Source organism: Heterocephalus glaber, unplaced genomic scaffold, assembly GCF_053883595.1.
Source record: "Heterocephalus glaber isolate CG9 unplaced genomic scaffold, H.glaber_assembly_v1.0 deba00000281, whole genome shotgun sequence".
NCBI lineage: Eukaryota > Metazoa > Chordata > Mammalia > Rodentia > Bathyergidae > Heterocephalus > Heterocephalus glaber.
Window position 1 is genome coordinate 11,782,505 of NW_028258139.1, and position 24,332 is coordinate 11,806,836.

The following is a 24,332-nucleotide window of genomic DNA, read 5'->3' on the forward strand; positions in this document are numbered from 1 at the left end:
GGGGTCAAACACACATCCTACCTGTTCCCGAGCTTGGCCGAAAGAGGAAACGCGAAGGCCACTAGCTGGCTTATCTTCCGGGGCGGAGCCAGAGGACGCCCTTTTCCCGGTGCAATGCACGCTGGGACGTGTAGTCGCCTGCTGCGCTGGTGTCGGGCTTCCCAGCTTCCGAACCATCGCAGTGGGGAGGTCCATGTGCAGGTAAGATGCTCGCGGTCTCTGAGTAGGAACCTGGGCAGAGTACCCGGCCTTCGTAGGGTTCTTCCAGAGGGCAGATGTTGCATACAGGGTCGTCGAGGAGGCACTAAGAGGTTGAGACTCCTGCCGAGCTGCGGGTTTTAGGGTGCCGGTGTGGCCCGTGCAGGGGTCTTCTGTTGTGGGACATGAGGTAGACGGGGTAGACTAGGGCGGAGTATCGGGAGATCTGGTGCTTTGAGAAGTGAGAAGAATGGGGTCTGTCGCCTTCAAGAGCACGGCCACGCTTGGACGCGGAAAGGTTGAGGAGAAGAGCCGGGAGGAAGCAGGAGGGCAGCCGGGGATTGTGAAGGAGGAGAGGGCTTCCAAGCCCGCTCTGGCCCTGGAAGTGTAGAGGGGCTGTCGGCAGGGATGTCCACACGGCACGTGCTGTAGCGGGAGAGAGGGGTCCTCCAGACGACACCGTGAAAACCAGAACAGCAAGGCAGGAAAAGAAGGAGGTTGTGAACGGGAAACATGCTTCCTTACAGTTAAAGCCAGACTTGCTGATGGGGAAGTCCCCCCATTCTCCCAACACCTTTGAGCTTGCCTAGCATGATGCTACCTCACAAGTATCTCAGGAATTTTCTTTGTTCTCAAGCAATTTCTCCCTTCCCGCCAGATGTAAATGAGATGTGACTCCTTGCATTGTAATGCTTGATAACCAATGAATTTGCTTAAACCCCCATGACCCGAACTCTTTGTAACCAAAGAAAAGAATGTAAAATGTCTGTAAGCCTGCCCTCTTCTGAGAGTATATCTTGCTCTGTTCTACCTCAAAAAGGGGGGTTAGTCTCTTGCAATGTTAACTCAGGCTCACCCACCGGTGCTGAAAATAAAGCGTGCTTTTCACTTTACCTCCGAGACTCCCGGTATGCTTTCCATCCTCCCGGTCTGCCAAGGAAAGCTATAGCACAGAACTGAATTTTCTGCTTCAATAGGAAAAGCCTGTATTCAAGACGGGGATGGGTTTCTGCCAGACCCTGCAAGACGGAGGCAAGGGTGGCATGGTGAGAAGGGGACAGGAAAGGCTCTATGTAGTCTCCTGCTGAAGTCACAGAGGAGCCTAAGAGTCTGGCCCATGAGGCCTCCAGAAAGGCTGCGGTGAGCAGGAACCAAGTAAGAATGGCTGATCGTGGTCAGGAGGCAGAAGCCCATGGCAGGACTATCCACAGAAGGGGAGGAGTTCTGGGGTCACCTCAGAATAGGCCTAGAAGGAGAGGAACAGGTGGGGCGAGTGCTTGGAGACACAGCTGTGGGTTCCCCAAGATGATCCCATGGATCCTGGGATGAGGTGTACTGAGGTGGTCACTAAGCCCTTGGGTGCAGTCAGGGGGCTAACGAAGCCACAACAGGGCTCATCAGATAAGGTCCTGGCTGGTATACCCCTCGGTGTTGATGAATGACTCAGCCCCATTTAGCTAACAGATACTCACTTGCATGTGAAGCCACCCAGCGTGGCCTGAGGCAGGGACACCACAGATCTGGGTCATCTGGCAGTGGTAGCCAGTGAGTAGGGCAGCCTTCACACACTGCACGGAGTTCTTGGGCGCGAGTGTGTGTTTGTGTGTTGAGGGATGCCTCATCTTCCCTTCGCTACCAGGATCCAGCCTTCCCCCATGGAGTCTGCTGGTCATGCTTCCCATGCCAACCATAATCAGTTCTCCGATTTTCAAATTTTGTTGTTAAGCCAGGCATAGTGACACAGGCCTGTAATCCCAGCACTCTGGGAGGCTGGGGCAGGGAGATCACAAGTTCGAGCCCAGTCTGGGAAACTTAGCAACTTAATAGACCCTGTCTCAAAATAAAAAGGGGTGGGGATACAGTTCAGTGTGAGGAACCTGGGTTCAATCCCAGTACTGAGCACACACAATACTTTGTTAGAAATTATTGTATTTTCGGGGGGGGGGGGTTTGATGCCAGGGATCAAACTCAGGATCTTGCACTTGTGAGGCAGGCCCCAGAACCACTGAGCTAAATCCTCGACCCTATTGTATTTTCTTTAAAAATATACATTCATGTAATTTGGTATAAATGCAATAACTATGGTCCTGTCTTTTTTGGCTTGGCTTCCTTCTCCCTCCAGCATCAGCTGCCCTTACCTTCACCCCCCAAAAGCAAAAAGTCATTCTGTGTCCCACAAGGTAATATAATGTGCCACATAATAAGCCACCATCATAGATAGTTAAAATGAGATCATGTAGGATTAATAACAGGACTAATTCCAGGCAATATTTACAGACCAGGCACTGTTTTTAAGTCTGTTTAGGTACGTTTTAGTTAATCGTACACACTTGGCTTTCCTGATTTATCATTCTGGAGTTATGACTTAGGAAAATGTATATTCTTCAAGATTATCTTGGTTTTCCCAGGTATATTAGGTGCCTCTGGATTTGGAATTATTTGTCCTCGTTGATGGTGCTTTTTGACCATAGGTAAAGTCCTATTTTAATGGCCAAGTTCAACATTAAATCCCACCTTGTGTGTTACATGATCCCCATTCCTGGTCCCTTCTAGACTCCCATTTCCTAGCAAGCTTTTACCCTCCCTCCATTTATTTATTTATTTATTTAGGTACCAGGGATTGAACTCTGGTTCTTGCGCTGCATAATACCTTTTGTGAGGGGTATGTATGCAGACGTGTGGTACATCTCCAGTCCTTTTTTAAACCAATTTTCTTTTCCTTTTTTTTTTTTTTTGGTACTGGGGATCGAACTCGGGACCTTGTGCTTGCAAGGTAAGCAGTGAAACCACTGAGCTAAATCCCCAATCCTCCAGTCCTTTTTTGAGACAGGGTCTCACTAAGTTCCCTAGACTGGCCTTGAACTTTCAGTTCTCCTACCTCAGCATCCTGAGTGGCTGGATCAGAGGTGTGTGCCACCACATCTATCAATTTAATGTCTTTTCCTAAGAATGTAATTTGAGTTTTGCTGAGGCTTTGTATTTCAGGAGGGCACCCAAAATGCTAGTCTAGCCAAGTGTGGTGGTGCGCGCCTGTAATCCCAGCACTTGGGAGGTTCAGGAGGATTGCCATGATTTCAGGGCCAGCCTCTGATACATAGCAAGTTCAAGGCCAGCCTGGACTACATAGCAAGACCCTGTCTCCAAAAAAACCCCCATAAAACCAAAAAACAAAATGCCAATCCATGGAACAGCCACTTCATCTATCAGTTTGTGTAGTTCTCATGGATTTATGGCTGGTGATGCAGAAAAAGATCAGGCTATGCTGGAAGCATAGTCATCTCCTGGGACACCCCACCCCCAACCCCCTACCCCAGTGTGGCAACCACCATGGATCTCAGTACCAAGGCTTCCTTGCCTTAAACTCCTGTTGACAGAAGTACTGTTCTGTTTCAGCCTGAGCTACTGCTCTGAACCTGCTTCAGCTCACAATTCCTTTGGGGACTTCAGATACCTTGGCTGCTTTTTATCCTGCAGCAGCTGCTGGGTCCCCTGCAACTGACTGTCCGCGGCTGCCACAACCCAGGCTCGCTCGGGCAGCTTAACTCAGTTTGATGGCCAGCTGACCAGGCCCTATCTTTTGCCTTTCTTTGTGGTTTTGTTTTAATATGTTTTGTGTGTGTGTGTGTGTGTGTGTGTGTGTGTTTTGCTATACTAGCAATTGAACCTAGGACCTTATGTATGCTAGGCACATGCTGTACCACTAAGTTACATCCTTACCCTCTTTTAGGATATTTTTGGTAAATAGCACTTTTCTGGGTTTCTTTTTAAGAGTGTGTCTTTTCATGAGAAATACAGATCCTCCCATGATGTGATAGCTGAGGATGTTATTCATCCCTTTTCTCTTGCTGTAAGATTCTAGTTCTTTTTCCTTTTGGTGATTTCTGCTGGCTCCATCAAGTTGCAGTTCTCCCTGCTCAGCCTAGTGTCAGTCTCAAAGTTCCAGTGATCCATGACATTCACTGGCAGGCAGTATTCCTTTCCTGGTCCCAGGGTCCTGTCACAAAACTCCTGCTTTGACTATTGTCAGTATTTACTGCATGCTGTCCAGCTCCCTCATGGGCTTGTTATATCCTAGCACAGGTGAAAGTAAATAGATACTTGTTTACTGAAGGACTGCAAAGCCACTATCACACTGTTTTTTACTTCTTTTTGGTTTTTGCTTTGTTTTTGTGGTGCTAGAGCTTGAGTGCAGCCTCATACATGCTAGGCAAGCACTCTGCCACTGAGCTGTATCTCCATCCCCTCATCACACTTTAACCCACACTGCAAGGAAGGGCAAGAACCTGGGTGGGTAAGTAAGTATGCATAGAACCTCGAGACCTGAAATCTAGTTACTTGATGTTACACTGTGGGGTTATGAGGAGCAGTCCATGTTGTAGGACAGATCAGGCAAGCATGTCTGACTGATAGTAACTTCCACGTTGGCCTGCAAAGTACTGTATAGCTGTGGCCTTTGTCTGCAACTCTGTGGCATGGACATGTGGGGACCTGTGGCATCATACAACTATGCTTATGCCTGTGACTTGATCTTGCGCTCCTCTATCTTGGGTTCACTTACTTGCCTGTTCTGTATACACTGAGGACATATAGGGCCTGTCCAAGGTTTGGGATTCTGAGACTTCTCATGTTAGGGTCTCATCTGTCATGGTTTGTTTGTTTGTTATGGGTTTTTTGTTTTTGTTTTTGTTTTGATACAGGGGATGGAACTCGTGACCTTGTGCTTACGAGGCAGGTGCAGTGCCACTAAGCTAAATCCTGGCCCTTGTTTTGTTTTTTGAAATAGGGTCTCACTATGTAGTTCAGGCTAGCCTTGAACTCACTATGTAGTACAGGCTGGCCTCAAATTCATGATGATCCTCCTGCCTCAGCCTCCTGAGTACTGGACTTACAAGTGGGTACCACCACACCTGGCTCCTGTTTGCTTTTTAAATGATTTTTAAAATTACTTTTTTGAGATGGGGGGTCCCTCTATCCTGCCCAGGCTGGCCTCGGACTCCTGGGTTTAAGCATCTTCCTGCCTCAGGCTCCTGAGTAACTAGAAATACAGATGCACACCTCTATGCCCAGCCCTGTTTGTTTTTTATCTTCCTAAGTAGACCAGATTACATTTAGAACTGGGCTGAGCCTGCTTAGGCTCATTCTTGTCACCCTCCTGCCTAGATTCTTCCTGTCCTTGTGAAAAGAAAGGAAACTATGGTTCCTGGTCTGTCCTGTGCTCAAATCTGACCCTGCTCCTGACTACCCATGGTTGTAGATAAATCCCTCCCCTTCTCTGGGCTTCAGGCCTCCTCCCAAGGTCTAGCCACACTTAAGTGGCTATAAAAACAAAACTATATAGTAGGGTGTGGTGGCGCACACCTGTGATCCTAGCACTTAAGAGGCTGAGGCAGGAGGATTGCCTTGAGTTTGAGGCCAGCCTGGGCTCTATAGGGAGTTCAAGACCAGCCTGGACTACATAACAAGACCCTGTCTCAAAAACAAAAACTATCTGCAGAGTGCTGTGTGAGTTGCATGGGAACTTTTCAGTACAACCCATTTATTGGACTCTTCTGCTCACCATGATGATGTCACATCCCAGTTTAGTGGTTAAAGAATGTGACTTGACAGTTGGGCACAGTCACACACACCTATAATCTCACCACTCAGGAGGCTGAGGTAGGAAGATCACTGTGAGTTCAAGATAGCCTGAATTACAGCAATACCCTGTTCTAAGAAAAAGAAAACAGAATCTGACCTGGAAGCCAAGTACAGGAGCACATGTCTATAACTCCATCTACTCAGGAGGATTGCAAATTTGAGGCCAGCCTGAACAACTTAGTCTCAGAATTTTAAAAAGGGTTGGGAATTTATAGCTTAGTGATAAAGCACTTACCTTCAATGTGTGAGGTCCTCAAGACCGCAATTTTTTTTTTTTTTTTTTTTTTTTGGTACCAGGGATCGAACTCGGGTCCTTGGGCTTGTGCAGCAGGCAGCGAAACCACTGAGCTAAATCCCCGGCCCAATTTTTTTTTTTTTTTTTTTTTTGTACTGGGGATCGAACTCAGGACCTTGTGCTTTCGAGGCAGGAGGTGGAACCACTGAGCTAAATCCCTGGCCCCATGGACTGCAATTTCAAAAAGACACCTAAAGCCAGGCTTTTAGGTTGGATCCTCACTTTGCTACTTAAGGAACACTATGCTTCCCTCACTTTAATATGGGGACAACAGAATTTTTTTCATAGGCTTATCATCAGGATTCAATGAGTAAATGCACATGAAGGGCATAGAATTGAGCCTACTATAGCTCACTTGTCTAGCACATGCTGGGTTCCAAGTTTGATTCCCAGCACTGCAAAAACAAAAACAAAACAAATTTCCAAGGCTGTAAAAAGTCACAATGTAACCGCTCTTGTAAGGTGGTCTGAGAGTGACCAGGCGCAATAGAAGGGATACTGTAAGTTCCTGAAAATCTGTTTACCTGGTGCTAGTTTCACAGTGTACTTTGTGTGAAATTTCATACTCCTGTGATGTAATTGAAACTATTTGCAATTCTGGTCTTTGTGTTATATTTCTACAGAGAGTTTTCAAAATATGTGCCTGATAAAAATTTCTGGGAGATCTTCAAAAAAGGCTTTGGAGGGGATGGGGTGCAAGCTTTTATCTCGAGAGGAAAATAGAAACCTAGACAGATCACTGGGGGTTAAGTTGTTAGATTTCCCTCGCCTTAAGATGGCTGCTACATAAAATGGCAGCCTTCTCCTTCCCATAATACCCTGCTTCCCACTTAAAAATATGGCTTCACCCGCCAAAAGACAACCTTCTTCCGAGCATGTCCCTCTTCCCACCAAAAGAATAACCTGATACTTCCTACCTCCTAGCAACTAGTTATGTCACAGCCTCCTCCTGTCCCTAGCCACTACATCATTCAACCCCACCCCAGCTCCTATAAGAAGCACTCCCTGTCATGGCCATATTGCTGCACTCCTTTATTCAGAGACAGCCCAGCAGATTGTCCCTGCAATAAAGGCTTGTTGTGGGTCTGGTCTGGTCCTGGTTTTCAGCTTTTTTACCTGACATATCTGGTGCTGAAACCTGGGAGGTAGGCATTCGATTAAGTGACGATCCCCCACAGGTTGGGGTAGATTGGCCTTTTGGCTGTCTCCTCAGGACCACATCTGCTGAGCCAGGACCTTCTCAGGGCTCTTTGCCTTTGTCATTGCCGATGCTACACATCCACACCGGTCACCAATCTCTGGGTGAGTAGGCAGTTCAGCCTCCCTCTCTACAGGTCCATTCTCTGCCTCCAGTGACTTCTCAAAAATCCAAGCATTTGGTCAGAGAGACCACTCAGCCACTGGGCCCAGGACCATGCCCCTGAGGGATGCCCCATCAGCCCGGCTCCTCTCATTCTCTCCCTTTAGAGACTCACTCAGAGATTGTCAAAAGAGACAAGAACACTCCTCTCTTTTGCCCTTCTCCTTGGTGTGTGACTGAAAAGAAGTTACTCCATTTTGTAATAAGGCCCCATCTTGTCTGCTTATGTTACAGGTCACCATGGGGACGTCAAGTTCCCTGAATGTATTGCTGTTGTTGTTCCAAGAAAAACCGCAAGATAGTCTTATGCCTGCTATGTAAAGATTAGTTGCAACACTCCCCTAACTGCCAACATCTTGCTTCTCTACTGCTGCTTGCCAAGTTCCCTATTGCGACTCCTATAAAAGGACCTCAGACTCTGAGCTGACCACCTCTCTAAGCTTGGTGCTTGGAGGGTGCTGTCTGGCCAGACTAATAAAGGTCTGTTTTACTTTCTCAATTTGTCCGGTGTGTTCCCTCCTGGGTGATTCTCACTGTAGTCAGCTCCTCAGAGCAGTTGGTAAGGCCCACGGTCTTACATTTGGAGGCTCCAGTGAGATCCCCCGGTAGGAACCCCCAATTCGGCCGAGACTCCATGGCGGGATCCAGCAGAAGACCTTCGGGCACAGACCTCAGGAAACCTCTGGAGGTAAGCTTTCGGCCGGTTGCAACCGTTTGTTAAGTCAGGAGTGAGGTGGCTGATGAGCTGGTAAGCCTCCCCTGACCCCGAGATTCCTGACGAGGAGCAAGGGAAGATTTAGTTTCATTTTGTCATGGCACCCGTTCATCTCATCTTTTGTATGTTAGGGTTGTGTCTGTTGTGTGTCTGATTTTACATTTTTTCAGTCCTCATCAGGAGCAGAGTAATGGAAGGATCATGTTCTACCGGGTCCACTCCACTTGACTGTTTTCTCACTAATTTTAAATTGGCTTTTTCTCCAGAACAAGAAGATGAATATGGGGTAAAATTTTCTCGCAAAAGACTCTGCTCCCTGTGCCAACTGGAATGGCCAGCCTTCGGGGTGGGATGGCCAGCCGAAGGGACTTTTGACCCCAGTATTTGCTGGGCGGTTTGGGGCAAGGTCACCAGTCACCCTGGCCACCCAGACCAATTTCCCTACATAGACATCTGGGTTCAAGCTTGTGAGGAACCTCCAGCTTGGCTGCGGTGCTGTTCCCTTCGAAAAAACACTCGCATTTTAGTCGCTGCCCTGAAAGGATCCCAGGGACTTAAGACCCGGGCTCCCAAGCCAGTACTCTTGCAGGAACTTGACCCCGTAGACCCCCTTGGGAGGGCCTCCACCCTATGTGGAATCCTCCTCCCTTTTTTCCTTTAAAACAGACAGAGCCCGGGGGAGGATTGATTTATGTCCCTTTTACAACTAGTGATCTTTACAATTGGAAACATCAAAATCCCTCCCTTCTCTGAAAAACCTCAGCCATTAATCTCTTCTTGAGTCTGTTTTTCATACCCATCAGCCAACCTGAGATGATTGCCAGCAGCTTTTACAGATCCTGTTCACCACTGAGGAGCTGGACCGCATTTATCAACAGACAGTCAAAGAGGCCCTGGGGCCAAACCCCGTCTTCACTCCTGGAACTCAGGGGCATTCAGCCAAGGCTGAAACAGTAGTTCTGTTGAAACACCTCCAATGGGACCCCAATGATGATGACGGTAAGAGGAGGCTGGGGACCTACCGCCAGCACTTATTAGGGGGACTCCGGGCAGTGGCCAGAAAGCCCATTAATTTGAATAAGGTAATTGAGGTCCGCCAGGGAAAAACGGAGTCTCCAGCTGCATTTTTGGAGAGACTCTTAGAAACCTATAGAGTTTTCACTCCTTTTGACCCAGAGGCTCCTGAAAATGCAGCAGCTTTAAATCTGGCCTTTGTTTCCCAGTCAGCCCCAGACATTAGAAAAAAAAAATTACAGAAATTGGAGGGATTTAAGGGAAAGAATAGGACAGAACTCCTGAGCATAGCCCAGAAAGTTTATGATAACCGTGATGCCCCCCGAGGAAGTCCTAGCCAAGAAACTGGGAAAAGTCACTATTGCTACACTCTAGGCATGAGAGACAGTCCCTCCGGACAGAAAAAGAGAAAGCTGCCTTTTTGGCTTTAAAGAAAGCCTTAGTGTCAGCACCCTCCCTGGCCCTACCTGATGTCACCAAGCCCTTTTGGTTGTCTGTGGCTGAACGAGGGGGCATAGCCAAAGGAGTGCTAGCTTAGGCATTAGGGCCTTGAAACAGACCTGTGGCCCACTGTCTAAAAGACTTGATCATGTGGCAAGTCTACCTATTTGAGGGCAGTTACAGCCACCGCCCTCCTGGTCAAGGAGGCAGATAAGCTCAGCCTGGGATGGGACCTGGTCATCACCACACCCCATGCGGTGGAAACATTGCTGAGAGGAGCCCCAGAACGATAGCTCTCCAATGCCTGCCTGACTCAGTACCAGGCCCTGTTGCTGGATGCTCCATGCATCAAATTCACCTGAGAAATGACCCTCAATCCGGCTACCTTTCTCCTGGACTCCAACTCATACATATGCCCCTCCATGACTGTCTGGACACTCTGACAACTTCCACCACCAACAGCCCAGATCTGACTGATGTTGCCCTGCAAAGCCCAGATGAGACCTTCTTCACTGATGAAAACAGCTTCATGGAAGACTGAGTCAGGTATGCGGGGGTGGCTGTAGTCAGTCCAGAAAAACAGGTACACTGGACACAGGCATTAAGCCAAAAGACTTCAACACAGAGGGCTGAACTAATAGCCTTAACTCAAGCCCTGTTAGGTCAAGACAAGGCTGTAAACATCTACACTGACAGCCGGTATGCATTCACCACTGCCCATGTACATGGCAACATCTACAGACAGAGAGGGCTATTGACATCAGAAGGGAAAACTATATAAAAAGTTTTGGCCTTATTGGAGGCAATTTGGAAACCCAGGGCGTTGGCCATTATTCATTACAAAAGCCACCAAAAAAAGAGACAGGTTTGAAGCCCATGGTAACCGAGAGGCCGATGATGCAGCCCAAAGGGTGGCCAAAGAACCAGTGGGGCCAATAGACACTCTGCCTGTCTGGCCCTTTTGGCTACCTGCCAGAAAAGCCCACATATACCCCGGAAGAGAAAGAGGAATATCAAAAGCAAGGGGGTGCAAAATTGGACTCAGGCTGATGGAAAGAGACAAAGAAACGAATTTGTCTCCCCCAAGCCCTGGGGTGACAACTTGTTCATCAGTTACATCACTTAACTCACCTGGGAAAATCAAAGTTAAAAAGACTAATGAGCTCTTAAGTTTTCAATCCCAGGACTGACCTGTATGGTCCAGGACATCAGTTCCAGGTGTCAGGTGTGTTCACAGTTAAACTCCAAGACAAGACCAAGGAACAAAGGTAATCGACTACAGGGAAGAGAGTCAGAGAAACATTGGGAACTTGATTTCACTGAAATAAAATCCAACACTAGGTTCAAATATTTACTGTTATTGGCTGACACCTACTCAGGTTGGGTAGAAGCTTTCCCCACTCCTGGAGAATCAGCCAACATAGTAACTAAGGTTTTGCTCCAGGAGATAGTTCCCCAATTTGACATCCCTCATTGCCTGGGGTCCGACAATGGGTCTGCCTTCACGGCACAGATATCCAAATTTTTGACAAGGGCACTAGATATTGATTAAAAGTTACACTGTGCCTATCGCCCACAAAGTTCAGGGCAAGTGGAAAAGAGAGATAGGACCCTTAAAAAAAACTCTGACTAAATATGTTCTAGAAACTGGCAGTAGGTAGCCCGATCTGCTTCCTCTAACCTTGTTAAGAGTTAGGTGTACCCCATATGTGACAAGTTTACCCCTTTTAAGTTAAACCTTGAACAGATAACAGAGAGTTCTTGTGTTGCTTTACTTCAGTCTCTTCAAGCCTTACAGATTCTTCAGAGTGAGATCCAGGCTACAAAACAACAGGCTCAAGAAAAAAAACCCTTTGCGACGTTCCAGTCCCACGGTTTCAAGCCAGAAGACCTGGTCCTGATGTGCTTGGTTTGCTTGCACCAAGGACTTGACTAAATACATTCCCAAATCAGTCTTGGCTACCCAATCTGCCGCTTTATTTTGTGTCACCATGTATGTTGTTCCACAAGTCTTGTATTATTTATGTTTTTATTTTTTTGTTACTGGGGATCGAACTCGGGTCTTTGCACTTGCACAGCGGGCAGCGAAACCACTGAGCTAAATCCCTGGCCCACAAGTCTTGTATTATAATAAAAAAGGGGCCCATGAACATCTGGGATTAACCACTGAACACTATAGGAGTAAACAGGCTGCCCCCATTTTAGTGCCCATTCTGGTGGGATTAAAAATAGCCAGGTCAGTGGCTATTGGAACTTCCTCCCCGATCCTTCAGGACACAAATTTTAAAGCCCTAAGCCACCAAGTAGCCAGAGATTTGGGTCACCTGAAAAACTCGATCTCCAGATTAAAAAAACCAGATTGATTCCCTAGCTGAGATGGTCCTGAAAAATCAAAAGAGACTTGGGCCAGGGATTTAGCCCAGTGGTTCCATTGCCTGCCTCACAAGCTCAAGGACCGGAGTTCGATCCCTGGTACCAAAAAAAAAAAAAAAATCAAAAGAGAATTGACCTCCTGTTCATAAAACGAGGGTTATGTGTAGCCCTAAAGAAAAAAACAAAAAACAAACAAAAAAACCTGTTGCTTCTATGTTAATCAGTCTGATGTCATTAGAGATACCTTACCTATGGTCAAAGAAAATTTAAAGACTAAATATGCTCAACAAAAGGATCAAAATTGGTTTCAAAATCTATTTGACTGGTCCCCATGGTTAACTACCCTACTTTCTGCTGTAACAGGCCCCTTAGTTATCTTATTTCTGCTTTTGCTTGTGGGACCTTACATTATAACTGCTCTGCCTAAATATGTTAGACAGAGGGTTGATACAGTTAAACTGATGGTGTTGAGACAAAGTTATGAGATTTTAAAAGATGTTTTAAAAAATATTCAAAGAGTAAATACAGGAATCAAAAATTTGATGAAGTTACAAGAACCAGTGCGGAATGAAGGACCCTTGTTAACAAGACAGACTCCATATTGCTGCTTGACCTACCTACCTGCCCTTTAGATAAACTCAGAAGGAGGAAGCTTAGAAACCTCCTCCCCTTAGAGAGTCTCTTAGAAACAACAATTAATCAACTATTGTTTTACAAATGTTCTAATAGTAGAACGTCTGGCTTCTGTACAGGTTGCTACGCTCCCCTAACTGCCAACGTATTGCTTCTGTACGGCTGCTTGCCACGTTCCCTCTTGTGACCCCTATAAAAGTGCCTCAGACTCTGAGCTGGGCGCCTCTCTAAGCTTGGTGCTTGGAGGGTGCTGTCTGGCCAGTCTAATAAAGGTCTGTTTTACTTTCACAACTTGTCTGATGTGTTCCTTCCCAGGTGATCTTTGCTGTAGACCCTCGGAGTGTTTGGTGAGGCCCACGGTCTTACAGGATCACAGTTGTGCGCCACCATGCCTGACTCAAAATCATTACTTCTGTACAAACTGAGCTCATGGATAAAGAATGAAGTCCTAAACTAAAAAAGGAAGTTATGAGAGCTTCAATGGAAATAATAAGAAAAGATCATAATAGATGTTCATCCCAAGGGGATTCTGAGCAGAAAATTCAAAACATGGTCCTGGTCTTTATCTTACATGCATAAGCAGAGTGTGGTAAGGGAGCTTGTTTCAAAGGAAATGAGTTCAAAGGCAAATTGGTTATCTTGCATTTCTGCTTTTTCTGGGTCTGGTTGAAATGAGGTGGATGGTGCAGAGGTAAGGAGGAGTCAGCTGTAACTAAATGCATCCTGGGTAAGAGTCTTCTTCCTGGAGGGAAGAGTCCTTATCTCTCTATTCTCATCCCAACCTTTTATCCTTTGTTCTTGTATTTTCTTTTGCATTTCTAGGTTTAACTTACTGCTTGATTAAAATGCTGCTTTAATTGGCTGTTTTATCCAGCCCTATCGCTAGGCTGCTCTGTCTACCCATAATAACTAAATTAAGCTACTACATTGGGATTACCGGCATATGCCACCATGCCTGGTTTACCTTCTTCTTTTTTCCCCTTAACAATCCTTGTCCTTCCTGGGTGGCCTTGTGACATACTCTGCCTCTTGTCTCTAGAGATCTGTGATCATAGACTCCTTCCTTCATGACAATTGTTTCTGTGTCTGCCTGGGATAGCTCCAATTTATAGGGTTACCATTGGCTAACCGTTCCCTAAGCAGCAGTCTGGTGGCTGCTGCATCACTACTGTCATGACCACAGATGCTTTGCTAGGCTGGCTTGCCACCCTCACAAGGATTTGGTCAGTAATGATTGAAAAGGATGTAGACTCTTTCTTCCTCCCTCTGTCCTTCCTTCCCTTCTCTTTCTGCCCCTCTGCCTTCTTTCTAACAGCACCTTCACACTGAGCTACATCCCCAGGACATTTCTTATTCTCATTTTGGGACAGGGTTTCATTAAATTGTCCAGGCTGGGCTTAAACTTGCAATCTTCCTGCCTCAGACTTCCAGAGTTCTAGGATTACAGGCATGCACCACCAACCCTGTTTTAGACTGTGTTTCTTATGTACTCAGCCACAGCGAGGATGGTGTTGATGAAAGAAATAATACTAGAGATTAAATATGAAATACTGTATTTCCCAACCTGTTAGCTGAGCTCTTATTCTCTAAAAATTGAAGAATGAATCTAGAGTGAATTCTAGGAACAACAGAAATTGAGAGTAGGAAGATATTTATTGATAGGAAAGCTCCTGAGGGGAAGGAGGGGACCAGAGTGGGTAGCCAGGGACCCCGCTTTACAGAGGACTTTTATAGAGCAAAACCTATGTGGGTACAATGTGGGCCACAGCCATAATCATCCAATAAGGTTACAAGTATAGTCACTTAGGTAATAGGGGTTCAATTGGGAAACGAGTCATATAACAAGTGTGGATGGAAAGAATAAAGATTTCTCCTAGAAAATTGTGGGTCTCTGGTCACCCACCGGGGTGGCTGATGTCTATCTAAACTTCGTTAGGCCCAGTGTTTGTCCTTTGAGGAAGTACGCAGGTCTGGTCATTTTGTCTTTATCTTGAGGTCCAGTTTCCAACAGATACGTCTCAGGCCACAGCTGTGGTGTGTTTCACCTTTGTCCTGACCCTCTCAAGGACCTAGTCCTATCTGACTGCCTATAATATTTCTATCTCACTCATCTGTCTATAATAGTATGATCAGCAGCAACCTGTGTTTCTAAACCCCCAGAATGACAGTAAATCAGAGGGGCCAGATGACAGAAAGCAGAGATAGTCTCTCTGCTGCTGGGGACTACAACTCCAAACTGCCAGCAGGTGGTGTGGTAGCCCCAGAGGAAGCAGGGTGGGAACTTCCAGAATCAGGGAAACCAAGTGATAAATGCGAGTGATAAATGGCCTGATTGGCTCCTTTTGTTCTAGGAGGAGCCTTAGGGCGTTCTGCCAAAACTCAGGGCAGGCTGTGTGGTTAAGCCTTAACCAGAAGCCTTTGTGGAAATGTGCAAGATTCTCGAGGCGCCCTGTTTGAGCTGTTCACTACACCAATGGTCTCCCTGTTGCTAAAACCAGTGAACATTTTTCAATGTTCTTCTGACTTGACCTTGTCAATCAGTTCAAGTTCAGAAACTATAAAACTAAAGGAACTTAATTTGGGGGTCTTAGGAATTGCCCCTGGAAATACAGGTTTGGAGAGCTCTGAATCAGTGTTCTGCAATAGGCAGGGAAAGTGAGAGCTTAAAATAAACCGGCAGTGCTGATTTGTTGCAAAGCAGTGACAGTTCCTTTGTAGGAACATCTATTCAATGTAGTGGCTGTGTGACTGTTACCAAGTTCTAGGCCAGAGGCCCAACTCAGGGTTCCCAATCCGCCAGGCTTGCCCAATTGACCAAACAGGAGGCAAGTAGCAAGAAATGATCTTACTCTTAGCGTGGCCACACTGCGAAAGAAAAACAGCAGTCTCATTATGAGAAATGACTTTACTTGTCCAGACCCAAAGAATGGACTTTAGAAGCAGGGAGGGCAGTGAAAGCAAGACTTTTATTTCTTATTCTCACACAAACAAGTTGCCAGCCCAACAAATAAAGTGACTCCCTCAGAGTGGTCACAAAGAGCAATTTAAACCTTAACCTGAAGTTCCCGCTCCCTTTTCTTTGTCCCAGTACTCAGAGGTTACAGTCTGCTCTATCAGTCCCCCCAACCAAGAAAAAAAAAACATGTTGTAGTTAACTGCAAGTGATTTTCCAGTCAGAATTAGCATAGTGAATTCCATACTTGATTATTTACCTTCCCCACTTTGTTTAGAGACCTTCTCAGATGCACGACCACAGTCATATCTGGAGGCTAAAGACTTTATCCTGAAAATAGGCTGCTTTTTTTTGTTTCCTATATTGTGACTGAAGGTCTGTCTCTCTGAGGTGCTAACAATAATCTTATCTAACCCTAAGAAACAGTAACGCTGGGGTTTCATAGGGAAGGAACAAAAGTAAGGGTTGGGGCTTGTTTCATAAACTGGCAGTTTTAGGCCATGTTTTGGTTGGTTATTACCTTGGGATCAGCCACGTGGAGCCTTGGTGGAGGAAGAAACTAGCTGCTGCTGGGAGTAGTTTGACTCCTGTCACAAAATATTTATCTTTGTTGGAATCCAAGGTGACCACAAGAGAGACTCAGAGGCAGAACAAGTCTGAAGGCAAGATGGAGTTAATCAGGAAAACAATTGGACCCTCCTGGTTTAGGCCAATGATTGGAGATTTTTACATGCCACACCCATGGTCTGAAATAGGAAATTGTAAAAGCTGGTGGCTGACAATCAGTATACCTATACTGGGAAGACAGGGATCCAGCATCTGTCCTTAGCCCTAATGGATTGATAGGCTAATGAAGTTAGAATCTTCCTGATTCAATCAGCTAGCAAACAAGCCCCCAGCACATGGCCTTTGGGTGACATTCCAGGTGCAAACCACAGCACCTTTCTCTTGTTTCTTGGGACCTGTGACCATAAACTCCTTCCTTCATGACAGTTGTTTGTGTTTGCATGTCTCACACTCCACTAAAACAAATCCCAATACATTTTAATAACTCTGAGACTTGTGCCTGTCCAAAGGTGGGGCTGACCCTGTAGAGAGGCCCTATCTGTCCTTGTCTATTGACAGCAGCATTGATCTGGGTGCCTGCTAGGATACAGAAAGCGCTTTCTACTGTCTGGTTTTTTTCCTTTGTTTGGTTTTGTTTTTTTTTTTTTTTTGGTCCCGGGGATCGAACTGGGGTCCTTGCGCTTGCGCAGCAGGCAGCGAAACAGACAGTTGGGATCTGTCCAGGAATATTTACAATTTTGAACCTGGTTCTGTTGTAACCAATCTGCTTTAAAAAAAAAAAAAAAGTTTTGGAAGCCAGGTATAATGGCACATGATTGTAATCTCAGGATTTGGGAGGCCAAGGCAGGAGGATTGTCACAAGTTTGAGGCCAGGCTGGGCTACATAGTAAGTTCAAGGCTAGCTCAATTACATAGTGAAAGCTTGTTTCAAAAAAACAAACAAAAATTTCAATAGAGTATCCTTCCTTCCCAAAACTTTTCCTTGTCCTCTAACACCCCATTCTTTTGTTGTTGTTGTTTTATTTTTTTAGTACTGGGGTTCGAACTCAGGACCTTGTGCTTATGAGGCAGGCACGGTGACACTGAGCTAAATCCCCCACCCTCTTTTTTGTATTCCAATTTTTAAAGAGAAGCTTCTTTAAACAGTCCCCTTCCAGCTCATATGAATGGACTTTCAAAAATGTAACCCCATTTGTTTAAAAAAAAAAATGCAAGAACTGCTCCCAAGAGGTCAAGATCTGATTTCTTTTTGACAAGGGAGATGGAGGAACCAATCATGGCCAAGAAGAAATCACCCATTGCTGAGAAAAGACCCCATCCCAGCACAGACTCCTGTCTATGGTCTTACTGTGTTTCCTCACTCTTCCTAACAATAAAAACCTTGTGCACACCTGAGCACAGGGAGATAGAGTTTGGAGGGAGCAAGAGGCTTCTCTAAATTAGTCAGAGCCAACTTTGAATAAACCTTTTTTTTCTCTCCCACCAAAAATGTATCCATTGTTCTTGGGGAGTGACACGCATGCAGCATGGCCCTTAACCTTGGGAACACTGTCCAGTTGAACCTGAGGCCAAAGGCACTCAGAAAACGGGGAATTCCAACAAGGGAGTGCCTGAAATCATCCTGAGAAAGGGGTTCCAAAGAAAGATCTTAGTATTATAGCCAGTTATGTTAGATACAAAATTAATAGGGACTCAGACAGGGATCAGGCCCTTGAGGGAGTCAGTGCAGAAGATGAAACACATCAAAATTGTGGCTAGAGGTGAATTTGAAGAGCGAGGCCTCAAGACGGAGATGGAAAAAACAAGCCTACCAGCCTTCCTAGAAATAGCAGCTCGAGATTATACTGTAATTAGCACCACCTGGGCCCCTGAGAAAAGCCAGGGAGGGCATCTAGGTGGTGACCAGAACATCCAGACCCAGTCTCATCCTTTTCCAGGACTGCCTTTGTTCTATGTTCGAAATTATAAATAAACTAAAATCAATGACGCTTGCCATATCCCTTGCTATGTGCCTCACTTCCCCATTAGATCAATATTAGGTAAGCAACCATACTTGTATCCCTATAGATTGATTGTAGTTTGACCCATGTTGTACCCACATTTTGATTTTGCTGTATAAAATATTCTTGGACAAAGAAGCTCAGTGGCAACCCACTTTCGGGACCCCTCCTGTCTCTCAGGAGCTTTCAATAAACTTTTCCTACTCCTAACTTCCTTTGTCCTCGAAATTAATCATTCTTTGATGTCGAGAGACATGAACTCAGGACATCTGACATGGAACAGGTTGGGAATTATTTCCCCCCATCACATTAGGACCTGTGTGGCTCCCAGTCTTAGGCAGAGAGCTGCTGGGGTCTCAGCACCCCTAGACAAGGGTTCTTAGGGACCCTGCCACTGCAGATGTAAGGTAGTTTGTTTTCCACAGGGACCCTCTGAGGAAGGTGAGAGCTGACTTCTCCAGAAGCCAGTGGCTGTCCGGGACCCGGGTATTTGATCATTATCGCTAGGTGTGAGTCTAGTTTTTAAGTCTTCGGAGCGCCAGCACCTTTCGACGATGTCGACAGGAGCCACGCAGGGCCGTTCAGGAGGCCCTAAGCAAGATGGTTCCCCGAACCTGCGGGGCGCCCTGGTTCGGCAGCGTTGCACAGGGAGGTTGTGGGATGCGAAATGAGCAAGGCTGAACCCAAACATCCCTAAAAGGGTCTAGAATCCTCAGCCAGGGAGTCAGGGTCCGGCCACGCCCACTGCCGACTAGCCACGCCCAACTTGGGGCCTCCGTGGGCTCAGGCCCACTGCAGCCCAGTCCACCTCAGCTCGGGGCTTCAGGCTCTCCTTTGGGCTCTGTCCGCTCCATTTTCGCCCCTACCCGGGAGGCAAGGCTGAAAACCATTGAGATGACCGGGCCTCCGGGTGGACCAGAACGGCCGGAAGTCCGCTAGGCGGGGCGGGAGTCTGAGGCCCGTTTCCGGCGGCGTCGCGCAAAGCGAACCTCCGGCGGGCCTCACGCTGGCCGCGGGGAGGTTGAGTCGGCTGTGTGGGCTCAGTCTTGTTTCAGCGCTCTCAGGCAAAGTGACCAGTGGCCTCTATACCGGGGAGCGCAAATGACGTGGGCGGTCCGGAGCCACTGTGAGCGCCTGGCGGAGGACCTGGTCGGGCAGCGGCTGCCCCAGCCAGCATCGGCGGATGGAAGGAGTCGAGTGGTCGAGCCTTGCGGATCCTCCGCCCGCGGGCTCCGGTCTTGGGCCTGAGTAAGGCGAGCGCTAACTGTGGCTTTTTCCAGGCCTGGTCTTTCCTCGGGGGTCCTTTTCTTCCTTGGATAATCACTTTCTAGGACCCTGTCTTTTCTTCTCTTTTTGCCCCTGGAAGGCTTAGAATTGGTGACAGTTGCAAAAACGGCGATGCCTTGGGTAGGATAGGCAGTTGGTCTTTTGAATTCTGGCCGCCTCCCAGGCCAGCCCTTCTCTGTCACGGACCCAAGGTCCAACTCTGGAAGAAGCATTCCTGCTGCCCGGGCGCAGGGTGGGAATCTTTCTCCAGTGGTCACTGCTGCTCACACCAGCCTCCCTATATCAGTAGCCTGGGGCCGCTGGCTGCTTCACATTTGGACTTCCCAGGGGATGCCTACAGAGGGGTCTGAGGTCATTGGTTCAGCTGAAGTGGAAGATCTTCCTCGGATTGCATCCATTGGTTGATGCCATCTTGGTGACAGGCTAGCTGTGGCCACATGTGTTTAGTATTTGGGAGTAGGGTTCCTGCATCAAATCAGATCCTGACTTCTGCAGCCCATGGTTCTGTCTCCTGTCTGCTCCAGCTTCAGTCATTCCCTCCTCTTACTACCTGTGATCTACACATACTGGCTCACTTAGCTCACTTAGCTTTTGTTTACCTTAGGTCGGTTGCACATGTTCCTGCTGCCTGTAGTGCTCTCCCTACCAACGTCTCCTTGGCCTGGTTCCCTAGGGAAGTGGCTCTTTTATCAGCTTTCTAGTTTAAAGGCTTCCTAGCCCCCTTCAGTACTATCATCATTGTGATCTGTGGATATTTGATTTCTTCCCTCCAGTAGACTGCTCCATGAAGGCTTCATCCTTGTACCTTCATTGCTGCCTTCCCACTGCTCAGTTGACTGTGTGGCACATAGCAGCCCTTCCCAATGTGTTTCTGGCATGTTTCACACATCACACATACAGATTGAAGGATGAACAAAGCTTTAAGGGGCAGATACTCAGGTAGCAGATCTGCTTCAGTCAAGTACCCTGTCACTGAAAAGTAGTAGTGTCTGGGGTGGGAGCAGGGAATGCTGTACCTCCTCAGTTATCCTGGAAGATAGGCAGCTTCTAGCACCCTGACCTCTGACCAGTTTCATAATTTCCAACAGGTGTCTCAGCCAGGACAAGCGGAGGCCTACTTGTGGAACTCATGGTAGGGAGCCTGCCTGCTTCCATTTCCTCATGTGGGAACCTTGGACGTTGGACCTGTGCCCAGACACAGCCTTGGCCCTCATTGTGGCCTGTGCCAGGCTCAGTAAGGCCCCTATGTTTCCATCCCCAAGGCAGTGTGCAAACCTCTGCCCAGACCAGGGCCCATCTGAGGATCTTCAGAGGGTGTGTTAAGGTCACCGTGAACTGGGTCCCTTCTTCCCTGAAGAGTTCCCCCTTCCTAGGTAGGACTTTAGAGCCACAGGACCCAGATAACTACCCACCAACCCCGTGGTGCACCTGTCTGAGAAATGCCATGATGTGGCACCAGAATGGGGCTGATCCCCTCTGGGGATCCCTGGGAGACTGGTGTATGTCCTTTCAGGAGGCGGTGACATTTGGCGATGTGGCTGTGCACTTTTCCCGGGAGGAGTGGCAATGTCTGGATTCTGGCCAGAGGGCCCTCTACAGGGAGGTGATGCTGGAGAACCACAGCAGTGTTGCCGGACTAGGTGAGGCTGCACCTGGATACCCTGTCCTCTGTGCCATCTGCTAGCACACGCCCTACCAGGCATCTGTCAGATGCTGGGGACATTGAGGCTGATTGCTCAGGTCCTGAAGGGCTCAACAGCAGCCTTGAGGCTGCTTAGTGAGCCAGGCTGGCTCCAGGCTTTGTGCATGTGAAGTGCTAGGTAGAATTGTAGGAGCTAATAAAGCCTCCTTTTTTCCTAAGTTCAATTAGTGTGTAAGGAATAGACAAAAATCTGAAATACCTTAGACAGAAAAATTGTCTTGAGGAACCTATAGAAGTGGTTGTAAAACCAGAGCAGAGGTGGCACCAATGCCCTGGAGTGTTTTGCAGATTCCCTCAGGCATCCTTTTCTTCCTCCTGTCTTGCTATCAGTCTTCCTCTCCCAACCCCACCACCACATGCAGCACATTTCATATCCATCTTTGTGTATGTGTCCTTGAAACACAGTCCTCTTGTTGGGTTTCAACATTGTGGAGACAGTGTGGATCCGGTTCACTCCTTGTTGTGCCTCTCAGTTGTTACCGAATCCTCTGTTGTGTTGGGCCTAAGTCCTCTCCAGCCCCACAACACAAGAGCATTCTTGTCCCTTGACAGAGTGCCTAGGTGAGGGGAGGAGGAGTAGGGTGGGTGGAGGTATAGCTGGTTGACTAGGTGCTTCTCAGAGTGCTGGACCAAGCCTGCACCCTTTGACCCAGCAAGTCTGGCAAAGTCCAGCCTTCTGATGTTTTGCCTGAACAGTTGTTTCTCCAAAACCATTTAAATAAGCTCCTTTTGAACCTAGGACCTTCACACTGAGTTACTTCCCCAGCTATTTATTTTTATTTTTTAATTTTAATTTTTATTGGTACATGTTTCTGGCACATAATTTTTACATTCTTTGTGGGGAGTTGGTGCATGTATATAACCCATCTTAAATCTTTTATTTACCCCTTTCTTCCCTCTCATTTTTTATTATTTTGAGACAGGGTCTTATAAAGTTGCTCTAGCTGGGCTTGAGCTTGCAATCACCTTGCCTTAGCTTCCCAGTGTTTTAAGTTAAAGGCATGTACCACCATGCCCAGCTAACAGCCTCCTTTTCCTGTTGATAATGTCTATTTATAAAATGTATCAGGTCCCTGTTCCTTTCCATGCTTTTTGTTTGGCTTTATATATACTTGCTTTGTTGCTTTGGTTTTGTGGTATTTTTTTCTTCCTCATTAAACTGCCCAAGCTGGCCTCAAATTTGTCATCTTCCTGCTTCAGCGTCCTAGTAGTTGGAATTAAAGGTTTGTGCCAACACATTGTGCTTAATTCTTTTAAGGTCATTATATTTTTAGCTCGTTATTGCTTTTGTAAAGAAATGCTATTGATTTTGGAGAGCTGATACTGTGTTTGGCACCTTTGTGCAGCTAGCTTGCTTGGTTCAGTGTTGATACTAATTCCACTGTGTTCTCAGGAACTTCTAGCTCTTACTCTTTCTGCAGCTACCTGAGCAGTGGCCAGGATTATGTTAAACAATGGTCTTGTGGATGTGTTCCTCTGTTCCTGATTTGATCAAGTGATTGATTGTACTGGATGTTGAACCTAGGGCCTTTGCTGCACCCCTAGCCCTACTTACTTATTTATTTATAGTATTTTTGAGAGAAGATCTCGCTGTGTAGTCCAGGCTGGTCTTGAACTTACTACTATGTAGTCCAGGCTGGCCTCCAACTTGTGGCAGTCTTCCTGCCTCAGCCTCCTGAGTGCTGGGATTACAGGCATATGCCACCACACCCATCTTCCAGCTTTTTGTTTTTTTTAAATTTTGAGACAGTGTCTTGCTTCACTAAGTTACTCAGGCTGGGCTTGAAACTGAGATCTCCCTGCCTCAGCTTCCCAGGGTGCTATGCTTATAGGTATAAGTCACCACACATGGCTCTGTTCCTCATTTTAAGGGAAAGATATCCACCTAAGCACAGAAGCTGGCTAAGGTTTTTTGTTTTGCTTATAATCATTAATAAGCATTAGATTTCAAATATTTTTTCTGCACCAAGTGTGATACTCCTCTGATTTTTTTTAATCAGTGTAGTAAATTACATTTTTGGGGGGTTTCTTTTTGGTACTGGGGATCAAACTCGGGACCTTGCACTTGCGAGGCAGGCAGGAGAACCACTGAGCTAAATCCCCAGCCTGATTACATTGTATTTTTATATTTCGGGAATAATTCCTACTTAAATAGTGATATTTATATATAAATTTTGATAGTTTTTTCCAACAACCGATATTATATTTTGGATATTTTTTTTTCTTTTTTTGGTACTGGGGATCAAACTCAGGACCTTGTGCTTGTGAGGCAGGCACCAGAACCACTGAGCTAAATCTCTGGCCTATTTTGGATTTTTGTATCTATATTCTTAAGTGAAATGGACTTAGTTCCTTTTGTATATTACCTTTATAGATAATTTTGACATTTTTGGCAAATGGTTTTTGGCGTGCAAGCTTCATAAAATTAGCTGGGCAGCTTTCACTATCATTTGTTATTCATTTATTCATTTATGGTGCTGCCCATTAACCCAGGGCCTCACATGTGATAAGCAAGTGCTCCACCATTGAGCTGCATCTCCAGCTCTCACTGGTTTTATTTAATTTCTGGAGTTTATAGAGGTGAAGTTAATGGAATCTTCACGCTTGTGGTAGAACTTGCTGCAAAACCATCCAGGCCTGGGGGAAGGAAAACCTTAGAAGCATTTATGTTCCCTTAATGTTTAATGGTCCACTCAGCTCTGAATTTTTATTTGTTTTGTTTTTTGGCAACATCTTTTCACTGTGTTGATCTAGACAACTTTTGGCACAAGACTAACATGTTCATCTTCTCAAAGAACCTGCTTTTGGTTTTGCTAATCTTTTGGTGGTTGGAGGTGGGAAATGTTGTCTTTGGTCTCTTTTTTGTTGATTCCTATCCCACTTCTATTATTTACTTCCTTTTTATTTATTTGGGTTTGTTGTGGTGTTTTCTGTCCAACTTCCTGAGTTCAGTATTTACCGCACATGTGTTTTACTATTCTTGTTGCTCACAAATGTATTTTAAAATATTAAATTTTATCTTTACATACTACTTTGACCTCATTCTACAAATTTTGACTTATGACCAGAAGTCTGCAGGACCATACACCACTGAAAGGCTCTGGAGAACAATCCTTTCTTGCCTCTTGTATTATTTAGAATCAGTGATTCATCACTT

At 46.3% G+C, this 24,332-nt stretch overlaps 1 protein-coding gene and 1 long non-coding RNA gene across 20 annotated transcripts in view; both read left to right on the forward strand.

Annotated features, from left to right (window-relative positions):
- Positions 1 to 28: 28 nt before the first annotated feature.
- Positions 29 to 12,957, forward strand: LOC110347124 (uncharacterized). Of its 9 annotated transcripts, none has more exons than XR_015439849.1 (5): positions 29 to 201; positions 7,725 to 8,178; positions 9,042 to 9,204; positions 10,123 to 10,206; positions 10,845 to 12,957. It is a non-coding gene; the product is annotated as an uncharacterized LOC110347124 (long non-coding RNA). The 9 variants fall into 9 exon arrangements; XR_015439850.1 differs by having other exon boundaries at positions 11,441 to 12,957; XR_015439854.1 differs by having other exon boundaries at positions 7,725 to 10,206; positions 10,845 to 10,928; positions 11,441 to 12,957.
- A 6,015-nt stretch (positions 12,958 to 18,972) lies between these two features.
- LOC106007590 (zinc finger protein 7) overlaps positions 18,973 to 24,332 on the forward strand; it is a 31,474-nt gene continuing 26,114 nt past the window's right edge. Inside the window, exons 1-3 of one of the 11 annotated variants that reach the window (XM_087182949.1) lie at positions 19,136 to 19,434; positions 20,562 to 20,846; positions 20,987 to 21,113. In XM_087182949.1, coding sequence (XP_087039075.1) covers positions 21,080 to 21,113 — 34 coding nt within the window. In that variant the 5' untranslated portion in view covers positions 19,136 to 19,434; positions 20,562 to 20,846; positions 20,987 to 21,079. Of the gene's footprint in view, positions 19,440 to 20,561; positions 21,114 to 24,332 lie in introns of all 11 variants that reach the window. The other 10 variants (XM_021249964.2, XM_013068989.3, XM_021249967.2 and 7 more) reach the window with 10 other exon arrangements.